The sequence below is a fragment of the Ruditapes philippinarum genome, unplaced genomic scaffold, assembly GCF_026571515.1.
Source record: "Ruditapes philippinarum isolate M1 unplaced genomic scaffold, ASM2657151v2 ctg10662_1_1_1_1, whole genome shotgun sequence".
NCBI classification, from domain to species: domain Eukaryota; kingdom Metazoa; phylum Mollusca; class Bivalvia; order Venerida; family Veneridae; genus Ruditapes; species Ruditapes philippinarum.
The window spans coordinates 16,093-32,609 of NW_026853763.1; the positions used below are offsets into that span (position 1 = coordinate 16,093).

The 16,517-nt window shown below is 31.0% G+C and overlaps 1 protein-coding gene across 1 annotated transcript; it reads right to left on the reverse strand.

The window, feature by feature from the left end:
* Window positions 1-337: 337 nt before the first annotated feature.
* LOC132737791 (uncharacterized) lies at window positions 338-3,499 on the reverse strand. Its single transcript, XM_060725138.1, has 4 exons — window positions 2,910-3,499; window positions 1,425-1,583; window positions 717-1,104; window positions 338-451 (listed from the first exon to the last, which is right to left on the reverse strand). Exons 1-4 carry the CDS (start codon window positions 3,477-3,479, stop codon window positions 378-380), a joined length of 1,191 nt encoding a protein of 396 aa, XP_060581121.1. The 5' UTR covers window positions 3,480-3,499; the 3' UTR covers window positions 338-377.
* Window positions 3,500-16,517: the final 13,018 nt, after the last annotated feature.

Consider the following 16,517-nt stretch of genomic DNA (forward strand, 5'->3'; position numbering starts at 1 on the left):
ATGTAAGAATTATCAGTTATTGTTAATATCACGGGACGTTCAAACGTTAATTCGTACTTAAATTGTACAGGAATAATGTGAACAAACCAACTCTATATAAGTTGATCTTCCTTTAAAATACAAAAGCGCCCCTGAAATTGTCTATTTTTCATTTGTCCTTGTACCTTTGACTGAATATACAACAATGCAATGCACAAAGTAAACATTTATTAAAATGCATCGCAGTTGTTGAGGAATGCGAAACTAAACTGTTAAACAATAACGTCTCTGTTCATGCAATTGCAAAATATTCATAAGCAAGATAAAATGTCAAGCTTGAGATATTAACAAGAAGGGAGAAAAAAAAGAAATTTATTTAAATAAATCAATGATAATCATTATATTTCATTACCTTTTGTTCGTTTCTGATATGTTTCCTCCGACAGTTTAGCATCAGCATCAGTACCCCTGGCTGAAAATTGAAAGAGTGCCATATGTATTGTATGTAGAAATATTAGAAATCTTGGAATATTAATGTTACACAACACATGATTATTCTAAGTGCCATCGAAAATGCATTTGCATCATTTGTTTTGATCTACAGAAGAAACTGATTTAAATATGCCTATAGATAGAATGAATCTTGAACCAAAGTGTGATCAAACACTTGTTTTACATGCTTTAAATGGCATATGACATTGTGTACGCATATGTAAATATTCTATAAGATGTCTTACGTTGTTCCGCAGCTTCGTGTATCTCTTTTATCACATTTGCTCCCTCTTCCCTAATTGTTTTAAGTTCCTCTTTAGCAACAATTTTTAACTTTCTTTCCTCCTTTGTTTTCTGCTCCTCTATCTCTTGAATAGCTTTTTGTACTTTGGCCTCCAAAGCATCAATTGACGACGTGAATGTATCTTTTAGCTTGGAAAATGAAATATTTCCCTCATCTTCAATGTCTTTTACTTTTAAATTTATTATCTCAATAAGCTCTAAATTTTGCTTCTCTGTCTTTTGTTCAAACTCATCAATCTCGTTTCTTATTTGTTCCTGGATAGCATTGCCTACATCTTCCAAAACTGTGCGAACAACATCTTTACCAATTATCAATTCATCCAATTGAAGCTGAAATTGTATAGAAGTGTTGATTTAAATAATGTCAATCTTTTTTCTGTGTACAAAGTTGCATACAATATGCTGTTTTGACACAAAGTTTCTTTACATGATTTTAAATTACGTGTTGAGGGCCAATGTCAATTAACATAAATTGCCAAAATGCCAAAGCCCTTATAACAGTTTGAGCGATTTGTTGGAGACAATGTAGCTAAAGAATTTAGTAGATCGTAGGAAAACAGCCATTTCCTGTCCAAGCTTTGTAGCATAATGATAGTTTACATTATAAATAAGTGTTAAGGTAATAGACGAACACAAACAAGTAATCGTACCTTTGCTAGTTTCTGAATTGCGTTGTTTGGTGCTTTATTTAAAGCTATGAATCCAGGATCAGTCAATATATCATTTAGAATTGTAAAATACTGTGTAAGATCTGCATCCTCGACCTCTAGTTTTGGAGAATGTCTGACATCTTTACCGACGTTTCTACCCTAAAAATGTTAAAATGAAAATGTCAAAATGAAACAAAACTTATAAGCTAGTTTTTATGGTGTCCGATTTGTGCCATTCGTGTTTTTGCCCAGCGAACCCGCCAGGCGAAATGTCGAGAATAAACAAGTTAAAATGGCGGGAGTGAACATGTTTATTAGCGGAAGTGCGATTAATTAATCCAAGAGAGCGCAGAGCTTAATTCAAAAACTAAAACGGCGGTGTCACGTAGCATAAACACGCAAATTAGCGGGGTCGCTGGGCGAAGTTAAATAACTTATGGTCCCCATCATTTCAACATGTAAATATTCGACTTTAAGCTAGGCAGGTCGCGGGGCAAAATCACATATCAATTAGTGAAGTATAATTAAAGTAACTTTCAGTAAGTTTTGTCATTAAACTTTGCCTCTCGCTAATAACCGTTTTCTTGCACCCTGACTCCGTAACTTGAACTTGTTTATTCTTGAACTTTCGCTTGGCGGAGTCGCAGGGCGGCGAAGAAAATGCTAGTTAATGTTGGGACGCTAAATTTTATTTATTAAACTAAGCCCCGCCTCTTCGCACATTTGCGAGTATGCTTCCCCGCCATTTTTACTTGTTAATTCTCGAATTTATTTTTCGCAGGGACGCGGGGCGAAATCACGTTATTAAATGGGGTCGCGAATTTTATGTATTTATTTTAGCCCGTGCCTCCCCTTATAATCGTGTATTTGCTCCGCGCCAACCCTCCAACTTGTTAATTTTTGGCCTTTCGCTTGGAGGAGCACCGGGGCGAAAACGCGAATGGCACGAATCAGCCACTTTATTCTTGCATATCAGACAGGATTATCTACCGTTTACACCGGTACTAGAAAAACCTGTCTTAAAATTCCCACATAAGTCAAGTCGCGTGCTTTTAATGGTGTCTTTGCCGTGCACCATTTATAAATGAATCTTAGGATGACGTCATTTTACCGTTATGAATGAAGATGTAAGTTCATACGCTACTATAAGAAAAAGTGCGTTATCAGAATATCAGTTTTCGTAATTTCTGTTTTGAAAATTATTGATATGCAATATGCAAGAAAAAGAATCAAACACCGGCTGTCGGTACGGACGAGAATATCCTGCTCTCGGGTAACTGTTTAGCGGAAACTCGGCAGAGCCTCGTTACCGCCGTAAACATTTACCCTCGAGCTAGATATTCCAGTCTGTACCGGCAGCCAGTGTAAGATTCTTATAAGTTTACCTATCTTTTCATGTTTCTATAAAAATTCTCATAGAAATAAAGGTGTCAATTAAAATAAAATCACAGACAAAAAAATAAGCAAACATGTTTAAATTGGTACCTTGTCAAATATGTTATTCTTTTTGGAGAGATCATCGTTAATTTTTGTCTCAAATCCTTTGAAGTTTACAATAACACTGATTATACCATTAAAATCGGTATCTACTGCACTCATTACATCCTTGTAACCATCGGGGGGCATAAAACATTTCGCAATTTCCCACGGATTACTACACCACTGAGTTGCATCGGTGTTTTTAAAAGATGGACCATAAAAACGATGAGCTTTTTGAATCTGAGATCTCATATTATGGCAAATTTTATTTGGGCAACAAGATTGGTGAAACATTGTTGAAAAGTTTCTATGGTAACCGCATTTTCCTCGATTGACGTTACAAATCCTATTTGTTGGACAAACAACAATATTTTCCGTGTTACAACTTGAACAGGTGCTCCCCGCTGATAATCCGTTTGATATAGAAATATCACGAAGACACTTTTGTTGGAATTGTACAATTTCATCACAAACAACAGGCTCTATTTCTTCTTTTGTGAACAGAACAGCCAATGCAGCCTTTACCCAATTCAGAAATTTGGGTTTTGACAAAGTAGGGTCTGGTATTGAAGCCATTTTATTTGTCTGCTAACCACCAATATCTAAAATTGAAAAGAAATGTTGTCATGGTTGTGTAACATAACTGTAAAGATAATTGTGTGCATTCAAAATGAAAAAGAAAATAATTATGTTTACTGATCATTGGTTATAATAAATGTACATTAATTTTGTATTTAGACTTTCACATAAAATACCAACTCAACTATACTAAATGCCAAAACAAATAGAAAAGCAAATTATGGGTCAGCTATATAGACATTGATTTCGTTTTAAGAAATTGTTACAGGATACGAAACAAAATTGACACAAGAATAAATCATCACTTTTAGAGCTAAACTGTCATTTAAAATGTCCTATTTAAATAAAATTGCATTACACAAGTTACAAAAAAAATGAAAGATGAACATGAACGTTTTCGTCTGAACTAATAATAAAGCTGATATAAATAATAAAGCCTTTATGACAATTTATTTTCAAATGTTTCATGTTAATATATCATGTTCACTTAATGCAATGCTCTGAATAAAAACGAAGGACACAGTACTACGAAGAAAATACAAAATAAAGGTACATTATATTTTTTAAGTTATCATTTTAGAAAATTAATTTATTTTCTTTGCATTAAATTTGCATTTTGTACCTCCAGTACGTTTTAAGTTATGCTTATGAACACCAGAAAGGTCAATTGTAACTAAATCATATAAAGGAAGGTCAAATATCCGATGGAATAGTAAAAGCTATTGCAGCAGTGAAATATAGGTGCCTTTCATTGTATAGTTTAATATAATATTTGTTAAATTTCTGTTATAAATCGATTTCCACTGTCCAGGCATTTGCTGTTTATCATACTCTATTTAAAGATATCACACATCAGTGCAGATATCCTATTTCTATATTATATCGCTACAAATAGACTTTTTTAAGTCGGTTATTCAATTTGAGCATATTAAACGATATAATGTTCAAATATAAGAAATAGTTTAAACTAAAATGTAGCTGTTAACTAGTTTGCAATTTTTCTTTTCTTACATGAATGCCTAAATTTATTTAATTTATTTAAAGTGGTCATACAGACGTCATGGTGATTTTAACATTCAAATGAAAGACATGATATGTCTGTTTTTGTGAATTTACACCCCACTTAGAGAGCCATTGTTATTCAATACATGACATGAATGATATCTATAGAAATCAGTCTTTATTCAATTTGCATGATTGAAAACATATTATCATATTATACGACGGATCGTGAGATTTAAAGCGTGAACAACAATTGGTAAACGAATGCTCATATCATGTATTCAATAGGTTAAATGGATTTAATCTGTTTTTTCGTATTTCCTTATCACATTACCAATGACCTTTTTATTGTAACATAAATTCTTTTAATCAAGTATGTCAAAGAATATTTGAACTTTATAACTGAAACTATAATATCACACATTGGGCATCATTGAAAAAGAAATTGAACACAATTTATATACGATAAACGTTTTCAAATGCAAATTGAGAGTTTGGTTTACGATAAAGATTATTACTATGTATTGACAATTGCAGCATAATTAAGAGACACAATATATATTTACAAGACACTACCGAAAGTACGACAGACGGGCTTCATCACGGGCAAGTTACTAAGTTATTGTTCATCTTATTGGTTAATACGCCATACAAGTACAACGCCATAATTGTACCAGCTTTCATATGTTATTTCACTGAAATCAATAAATCCAAGAAAATATAATTTGATAATGATGGCATTATATTGAATTACTTTAAGTTATTACTTTAAAAAATGACAGATGTTACTTTCATCATGCCTATATATAATAATAACCTACGGGAATAAGTATCAATTGAATTTTAACAACTCTTTGATAATAGCAACGTTTTGAGTAGTAAGAACCATGTAAAAGTACAAAACAGACAAAATATACAATATCAAATGTGATTAGAATAATTAACGTTTTATATCAATCATATGATGACATAATGAAATCACCAGTCTGTCATTGTTTATAATTGTTCTTTGATATTCGTAATTACTACTTCATGTACACAATCATAATGGTAGCATTCATGATTTATTGCCTTTTTCGTATGCGGTTCTTACAGTTTTTCAGCTGTATACGTTTCAATTAAGAATTATGCAGTTGACTAATTCTATTTTGTAATGGTATTTAAGAACATTTAGATATAAAACACGTGATTCCATTTGTCATTAACGCATATTTATGTGCCTATTTAATGTCATACTTTGGAATCATAAATTAAAGAATGATGATATTACTTCTTGTTGCATTTTTCTGAGTGAGTAGCACCAATGCTACTTGCTGCTATTTAATTTACAATTGCATTATTTTAACATTTTACTAAATTGAAACCTGTCACAGCTATGGAAATATGATTGACTTAGCTGGACACCCAGAAATTGTTCTTAAGAGAATATCCCAGTTTAGTTGTTTATCGCCGTTCCTGGACAGCGATGTATGCAATAAACAAAATTTGAGCAGTTCTTCCTGTATACCGCATGCTTTTAATCAATCAAAGCTAATAATTTAATATCACATAGTAACAAAATGGACGTCAAAAACCTTCAATGGGGGATGCGTTAAGGAACACGTCCAACCGCCATGTTTTTTGTGTTACTTTTTCGTATAACTCCAATTTACCATTATTAACTTACGAACTTAGTACAAGTCTTTAGGCCTTTGCAGGATAACCGTAGCAAATTGAAATATTTTTGCTACATTTCTGATTGGAGAATGTTGTCTATAAAATTCTTTCAAATACTTTAACTTGTTGATAAAAACTAAATAATTTTCCGGGCAAAATTAATATTATGAGGTTTTTATTGCATCATACATGTTCTATTGCAGGTCAGTTATATTCCGTTTCAGGAAAATAACTTCGCTAAGCAGTCAACGGAGTATAGAACGTAAACTTCATTTACAGAAATGTCCACAGACATAAATTTTAATGAGTAGCACAAAACTGTTTATAATTACGTAAGAAGCTAGTTATTTTTCCGATTGATGCACTCATTAAGTAGCGTATACAGATCATGTAGTCTGACAAATTGTACTACGAGTAAAGTTAATATGATATTTGTCTTATGGGCAATACTGAGTATCTTCAACATTCTGATCCAGAACAAATATATGCCAGAATCTAACTGAGTACGTCAAAATATCTTGATTAGAACGGAATGATAGAGTATATCAAGTTATTTTGTTGGCTTTATCTGTTGACCACCTACAATTAAGGCATTAGGCACGACATGAAATATCATATCAATATTCATTGCTGAACGCCGATTCCAAGCACTTTTGGAAATGATAATACTAGTAAAGATTTTAACCCCGGATTAGATTTTGACCATTTTATTTAGATTGTATATTCACTTGATTTCCTTTATTTTGTTGCTAAGACACTGGATGGACAGGATTTAAGTCAAACAAAATTAAATTATAAACTGCAATGCGAACTAAAAGTAGTTGATGTGCTGAAGGTACGTCATCATGATACCTTATAGAAGTCATCGACATCTACAAGGTCATTATTAATATATAACCACACTCTGTGTTAACTCTTTTATGATACACATTACAATGATCATTGATTCAAAAAATACTAGCATATATAATTAAAGATACTTATCCTATATCACTTTGTAATTAAGAAGCATGCATGCGTGCGATTATGACATTATTAGAAAACAAATTAATCAAAATATCGTGCCTTCACAATTGTATTAATTTAGTAATTTGGCCGAAAATGACATAGCAAAGACGAAAATTGTAAGTAATTATCTAAAATTTGATATAACTATCGTTGAATACGAGACATAATACTTGTTCCTCCCTTTAAACATTCTACTTTTTTTTTCGCCAGCTGATTGCTTGTTAAGGAGACATTCGTACACTTACTTCAAAAAGTGAATCAATGTTTCATCACATGTTATCATTCGATTTAGAAAGAAATCCACTTCTTCACGATACCTCCTGTCGTACTGCTGACACATGTTCACCCTTACCCCCATCTACACCGACATCAACAAACGAGGCACTCATATTGCTGAAACGCGGCGCATTCCTAACCTATCAAGCATAATGCCCTGTGCTGTACCATATGAAATAATGAACTTATCTGCTACGTGTTCCACATTTACTCGTCTATCTAGAGGTATGTACTCCTGATTGAAAGCCACTATTTATTCACCTATTATAGTCACTGGTCTACCAGCACGACTGTCGTCTTCAGTTGCCTTTCTGTCGTCTTTAAACCGCTTCATCCACTTCTAAAAGGACACCTTTTGACAGAGCAGTCTCTCCGTAAACTTTATGCAAATCTAACCGAATATCGGAAAAAGACTTTCCTAGCTTTCTGTTGCGCTGTTCGTTGACGATGTGTGACGCCATAAGTGATGACGTCAAAGTTGTGTACATAGTACGAGTCAATTTGAAATAATCTGTTTTCAAAGCATTTAAAGATTCATTTTAGACGGCCAGTAGTTTTGACGCTACTGAATTAGTTTACGAATTTACTGATCCACCCTTTTTCGTTGTTATTGCTACTTGTATTGATTAAAATATTTATACATAAAAACAGTAGGTTCATTATAAAATAAAGAAAGGACGCTAATTTCTATAGTTAAAGGAAATGTGTACTAAGTTTTGGTAACATATTCAGCGGAATTCATGTCGGTAATATTCGTTTGTATCATAGTTTGGGGACCTTTCTGTTGAAAATGTGTCAGTGTTAAATCGTATACATATACATGCACAGTGCGTTAACTGGAGTGCATGTATTAATTACCCGCACTGCAGAGCATATCCATTGATTGGTTCATTTTGTCTGGGGTTTACATATTGTGACGACGGGGAAAGGGAAAAAGTTAGAAATATCATTTTCAGATTCTCGTTCATTGGTTCCTTTTTTCTGGGGTTTCATTTTGTGACATCAGGGAACGTGTTTTTATTTTTGACTATGATGCAAAAGAGAAAGAACATCAAAACACTCGGCAATCTGATTGATACTCGGGGGCTACGCCCCCTCGTACAAAACAGATAGCCTCGTGATTAGATGCTCATTCTATTACTTGTTAAATACAATATATTTACAGTATTGCATTTCATTGCTATGTTTGAACTGAACCAAAGTTGTTTTTATCCATGCATGACTTGATCTACTGTTGAACTTCGTCATACGACCGAAATATTCAAGATCCTCCATTAAATTGGTATGGACATATTTTTTTACAACAACGCTTACTACTTCATTTCTTTGACATTTAGTAAACGTTTGTGCTTCGATAGGTCTAAATTTGTAAACCGAAAGTGACCGAGAAAAATTATTTGAATATTCTAATGACATATGTTTAAAAAGAAAACCAAACAAAAATCAGATCAATCTGTTGTACCATGAAAACGATGTTGTCTGCTAAAAAAGGTGAAACTAACGTACAAATAAAAGTTCTTACTAGTAATCATTGAACTGATACAGAAACATTAATGATAGACGTTTTAAAATGTATTACTTACGGTAAAGTATCTACTTTAATCCATTTATATTGTTTTGAATCAAGTCTTATCTAGATTCTGCCCCAGGTTCATCTTTTAAATGTTTTAATTTCAAATGTTAAAATGACATCACAGTAAATATGGTACATAAGATCACATAACACTTATCACAATATTCTTCTAAAGAATTTTGTTCAATAAATTGCCTCCTTTGCTTGAATTTAAACAGTTTGAATTATAAGTTTCAACGCTTTTGTATTATCGCTACGGTTATATACCCCGCTTGCCTGTTAGCCAATGAATATTCAAAACTCATACCTTAAGACAAAACAATATCAAAAGTTTTATATAAAGATATTACGTATTGATAAGTTTAAAAAGAAGTTATTGAAAGACGTTTATCATGTTTCTGTTTGGCTTGTTAAAACCATATAAAAATTGTATGCCCAATGTTGATTATTAAATAAATCGATTTTGTCAATACACTGGTATGTGATATATCTTCCTTAAGAAAAAAAACTTGATTCAACGTGTGATGCTTGCTGTCCGACTTATATATCGATTGAAGATAATATAATTTTGCATTTCTTCAAATGTACCAATCATGTATAAATTACCTTGTCACAATCTTATATTTAAAATACACAATACTTAAAATATAACATTGTTTTGCAGACATTGTTGTTTTAATAATTGGTTTGTTTTTATTTAAACATTGAGTGAAATAAAGAAATGTGTAAAAAAAAACCTTTTTTGTGTCTAATAATTATTCATTTATTTATTTATCAATTTGTGCCAAATTATACGATTTTATGACAAAATAATGTTCTTATTTTTTTTAATTATGGTATCTTCACAATAAAGATAAAGAAAGAGGGGTCCAACTCCCATGCATTTGTATGCTCAATGGTTACCAATAGTAACATATTAAAATCTAGAAGTTGAAAGTTTAATTTATTTCTTATTATTTGTATTTGCTGTAAATTATATCAAATTTATAAGCTATCGATTTAAATGGTACATGTATCGACATACAAAATGTATCATTATTAAATATAAAAATAACTCAGATAAAATCTATCAGCAATAATAAGTTGTTTTCTATTGCAAGCTGCTATGTTGCGACGTTATCATCAACATGATAATCGTTATCATCATCTCTTCATAAAATACATCTTCACGTTTATCATTATCAATATCATAACCATCACCAATATGATCACCGTATCACTTTATTTTGTGATTTCATAAAAAAAAATTTAATTAAAATAGAAAATGAACACTGAAACGAAGAAGTAAGTGTAACTCCATCAATCAATATGAGAGATTTGAAATTGTCTGTGACTGAATACCAGAATATTGTAAAAGAATGGAAAAATGTTGCAGATTCGGTTTCATTAACGGTAGATAAGCTACTCTATATGTCCCTAGCATTAACTTGAGCAGAAATAAAGATTAATTAATTATTTACGATTAAAGCATCCGAAGATGTAGACATATGGCTACAATACTAGAACCTTCATTATGAAAACAACTACTAATAACAAAATGATTATCAGAAGTATCAAAAGTTATCAGCCTTCATATTTACTAAAACGACAAGAAAGGATATGTACTCTATACTTATTTTCTAGAACTCAATGTGACCTCAGTGAATTAACTTTCAACAAAATGAAAAGTAAATGAAATGAACACAATAAAAATTAATGAATAAATAGATAAATAAACAAATAAATGAATAAATAAATAAATAAATAAATAAATAAATAAAAAATATTATAAAAAAGAAATAACAAAATGGAAAGATAGATAGATAAATCAAATGAAAGTAGCAAAACATGGTGGATTTCGTTCCCCTTTTTAAATACCTTTTTATATTCTATTTTATATTTTTACCCATTTACGTATAATTTGCAATGGATATGCGCTTACTTTGCGGGTATCTTATCAATTCAATCATTCACAGAATGACTGAAATGCTATTTTGGTAAAACGAAAGTCACCTGATATCAACAAATCTTAGCTAAGTCGGTTGTTATAGTATGTGCTTAAACACGCGTTTAATTGTTGGTTGTAAATAGACTTTAAAATTGCAAGTAACAGTAAAACATTTATTGGTCAAAAGTTCAATTGACAACAACAACAAAAACACTTGATTAATCTCGCAGATTCGGTTCCATTGACAGTTTTTTAGCTAGTGTCTACGCCAAATAGCACCAGACATTAATCAAAAAATGGTGTAACTTTAAATTTAGATCACCAGAAGATGGTCACATATGGCTGTGATATTAGAACCTTCATTATGTAGTCAATGGTAACTAATGAGACGAAATTCCGAAAGAGTGTCACAAGATATAAGCCTTCAAAACTTCTACAATGGCGAGAAAGATATGTACAGTATACAAAACGACAATGTAATCACATTGATTAATTGTCACCCAAAAGTTCTATTCAGTCTTTTCAATAAAAAGTTACATTACGCCGTCATCAATAATTTTTGTCCTCCGTTTCTTCTTAATCTCAATACGACTTTCCAGTTAATAAATAATTATCATTTTTTGCAAATCACACAAAGCTAAGATCGTACATTTATTTGTACATCTGTTTTTCGTGCAGACAATTTAATGTTTTGAACATTGACAAATGTTCTCCTTTTTTATCTTCATTATTGAATAATTTTCAAACAATCACTATAATCTTACATGTCAAAGTTGCTTTTCTATATCACGTTTTTCACGAAGCGCAAATTTAGTCAGTAGTTAGAGAAATAAAGCCAGATTCATTAAACGGAAGCTTCCATTTTAAAGTACCATTCCGTTTTCTTTAATTTGCGTTTACATAGTCAATCTACATTACAAGTATTGTCTTTCACAATGATTTTTTTTGTATTTGGCCAAGGACAGTTCCCTTTTAGAATAACCCCCCCCCCCCCCAAAAAAAAAAAAAAAAATAAATAAAAAAAAAAAATATTTGCAGCGATTTTTTTCACTCAAAATTCATAACAATATGCTTTTCTTCCGTCATGTTTAGCATTGAATTACAAGTAGTCACAATAACCTGAAATTAGATTTAATTAATGACTTGTATATGGTTATGGTTATTGAGTCGTTTGACTGTACTGTCATGCCATATCATAGAATTCAATTATTATATCAATTTATACATTTGATGTGTTTTTCATAAGATATGTACATATTCAAGGGTAAGTACCGTTTAAAGGGACACAATTCAATTCTTAATAATATTTTTATAAACAAATATAGTGAAAGTTTACAAGACAGGTTGTTAATATGCTCTTTGTAAAGGTGTCGAGATTTTTTTCATTTACCGTTAAGTTAATTAAATTAAACAAAAAATAAATTTTACTGCGAACATCTCACGGAACTTATCGAAAATCTATTGAACATGTATGCATTGAGTGCATTGACCGAATAATCAGTATGCAGTTCACAGCTGCAGGTTAATAAAATCGAACATTACTTTAAAAAGTACGTTGTCTTATTTAATTTATGTTGTGAATTTGAAAATGTAATGTAGATTCCATTCACCAAAGGTAAACATTAACTTTAAATTATTATTTTGGATTACATAACGCAATTGATATGAACAAATCGGTATAACAAGAAGATCTTTGAGTCTTGATAAGGGAATGTCTATACCTATCTTACTTAATCCCTTTCATTCTTCTATTTTTCTGTTTGGTACAAAGTTTTTATTGAATATCAGTTAAACCGCCCAGAAGTCGATGTTCTGTACTCCAATGAATTTCAAACAGAACATTTCTATTTAGAGATTTACTTACAAGCGAAAACGTCACTGCATAGATCATATTTCTGTTTTGTTTACAACAATTAGTAGTACATTATATACAGTACGACTATTCACTACGTCTGATTCAGACTGTACAATTGTTACAGCATTGCTTCTTTTGAATAATTTATGTGACAAATCAATGTTCACTTTCCCGGCATTTGCTTTTATTCATATTCTGTTTATAGATCACGTATGGTTATAACAAATATTCTATTTCTGCTTCGCTTCGCTACAAATACTTTTTTCAAGTCGGGTTTTTATTTGAGCAAAGCAAAAACAGTTTCTTATGTTATAAAAAACGATAAGCGTAATACAGAAAGTAGCTGTAAACTTGTTTCTCAATTTTTATTTTGCAACACGAATGTTTAAATTTACAAAATGCTCATAAAAATATTATTTGGACTTTATCTTTTAAAATGAAGGACACTGTTCTTTTATCCTTGGGCAATAATACCCCGCGTAGAGAACTGCAGATATTCACTTCCCAACGGTCTATTTACATAAATTATATCTATAGAAATCATATTCAATCTGTGTAACTAAAACATACTGGTTGGATCGTGAGATTTATAGATTTAAAAAAAATATAAGAAGCCTCATGTTATGTATTTAATATATAGAATGGATTAAAGCAAACTATTTTATCACACTTCAATGAACTTATTTTTGTTACATTATTTGTTTATATAAAATATTTTCAAACAATAATGAACTGTGACTAAATAGACTCATATGATAAAACACACATCGGGCAATCTTTAGTTAAGAAATTGAGCTCAATAGATAAATGAGAAACGTTTATTAGGAAATTGACTTACTGGTTTACCATTAAGAATATTAATTACGATATTTCAACAATCGTAGCATTAATCAAACGACTCATTATCCATAATTATCTACACTATATATTTTCCGACTGTTTGTTAAAAAACTACAAAATGATTATGCTATAATATAAGGGCTTGAGTCGATTTTAACTTTACCACTAAATTGTATAACAAACACACTAATCCCCAAATATAGCTTGGTAAAAATGTTATGATATTAAACTACTTTTACAATTATAGATTTATAAAGTATTACTTTAAATATTGCTGATGTGACTTTCATCATGATTTGTTTAATGCTTATATTAACATCATTTGAAAATAACCAGATTTCCGGTTGTTAAAGAACCATATATAGGTACTAACCGAATTAAGCAAAATACTATCAAGTCTGCTTAAAATAACGTTAACGCTTTAAAGCTGTCATATGATGACACAGCGGGAACATCAGTCTGTCATTTTTTATTGATCTCAGGCGTCCGGGGTTATAACGTCATGCACTTTACTGTAATGGTTTAGGGTAATCCTTGCTCTAACCTTATAATTACGGCAAGATAATGGAATTCATTATGTATTTTCTGTTTTTGTTTTTGATATTGTCTGACAGCTAGACAGCTCCTTGACTAATTGTATTTAGTTATTGCATTCAAGAACATTAAAACATGAAAAACTTGTTTCAATTTAATAATTAACACACATTTACTTGCCAGTTAAATACCGTACATAATTGAACATAATTAAATACTTAAATTCATCAAATGTATCAATCGTGTAAATGATTCGTTTTTTTACACTCGTATATTTAAAATACACACAACTCCGTAGCATTTATATGCTCAACGGTTACCAATAGTAACATATTAAAATCTCGAAGTTTATAATTTGCTTTTTTGTATATTCGTATTTGTTGTAATATATATCATATATATAACCTAATGATTTAAATGGCACATGTATCGACATAAAAATATATGATTATATAAAGTTTAAAGAATAAGGAGTAAGCGTTTTCCCCTTTGTTAAATCAGCAATCGTAAGTTGCAGCATAATCATCATCATCAGCATCGTCATCATCATCATAATTATCATCATCATCATCATCATAATCAAAAGCATCGCCATAATCAATAGCATCACCATATCAGCATCATAATCTCTCGGGTGGTCTTATTTGTTAAGATCTGTATGTGGCATACATGTAACACTGATTTACTAGGTATGATCGAAAAGTTTTCGGCCCGATATACTTCTAACCAGAAACGGACCAGGCTCGACATTTCAAGTTCTCGTTTGTCTCGCTACGAGGATGAACCTAGAAGTCAATTCAATCTGATAATATATTTAATCCAAGGCCTGTATTTGGTTATGGTTCTGAGTCATTCGACGACTGAAGTATTTTATCTGCACTGTCCCGAGTAATACCTGAGCCTTTCATATATTGTTTTTTTATTATTTTATGTCCATAATAGTAAAAACGCTAAATGTATTATATCGAATTTATAGACATAACAAACATTGTTCTTAATAGCTAAATGCATCAACACCTAAACACATCCCTATGCCAATTGTGTGTATTAACGAAAAGATTTAACAATTGTAAGTACCGTTAAAAGAGGGGTAATAAATTTAGTATATTAATTTTACATTTGTAGAGTGTTAAGCTTCTTAAGCAAATGCATCTTGTATTTGTTATTTGTTTGTTTGTTAGACTTTCATTTTAATGTTCAATTTTTTTTTCAAGTGAAGTTTGAATACTGTGTAAAGAAATGGTAAGAGGCGTATGGAATAATATGCTATCTTTTTGAGAAAATTTGAACACTAAAGTCTTATTCGCTCCTTTCAAAATTGAAGTATTTCTACCTTTGATGATTGTATATTTGTAATAAGCTAATGTTAAGTCAGAATAAGTTAGAATATAGTTACTTTTAGCTACTGCACGTTTGATATTTTGTTAAGTATCTTCTAGCGAATGTAAAAGGCTAAACATAGAGCACAATTATTACTGTTAAGTATAATGAAGAAGTCCCTGATTCAGCTCGCGATAATCTTTTTTTATTTTTCTTAATCATTAACAGGGCCAGGAATCAAAACTGCGTCGTATCCGAAAAAAATGTAAACAACGACGCCATCTATAACATCTATAACATATTTCGGATGAATCTCTATTTGTGCATAATATCACATAGTCAGCCTTTAAGAATTGTATGTGTTTCGCCCTTGTACATGCAGAACTTATCCTGTCGACCGTCAGTAGCTATTAGTTTTAATGAACTCAAGTTTGTATATAAGAGAGACAAATATATGAATATATATTCAACTACGACCATGCAAGTATGTTGCCCTAAACACAGATTTAAACTTTGAGTAGAAAAAAGAAAACAAATAAAACAAAGCGAATGATTTTAGGATCATATATCAATAAACGTTCCAAACATATTGAAATTATGTTATTACTTATCTAGAGAGGGAAAGGACATGCTCCTAGATTTCTAATGTGTAACAGTCAAACATACCATGTGAAACCATACCATTTCTGAGTGGCATGTAAATTAGTTGCAGATTAGTTAATACAGAGCACAAATTCTCATTTCTACGGCTTAAATTGTAAATTGCAAAATATGCGATAATATTTAAGTGTCCTTGAATATGTTAAACATAGAAATTTTATTCTATAAAGTAAGTAAATAAGCCTGTTTAGTAAATAAGCCTGTTAAGTAATTTTCAACCACTGATTGTCGACAATAATATTTTATATAAATATGGACAAAAAAAATGGGATTGACAGAGGAAAAATTTAGCAAAGATGTACAAAAATTATGTTTAACTAGTTATTATATCTTAAGAAAAAAACTAAGTCAGTGGCTGTTATACAAAGGTAAACAGTAGATACG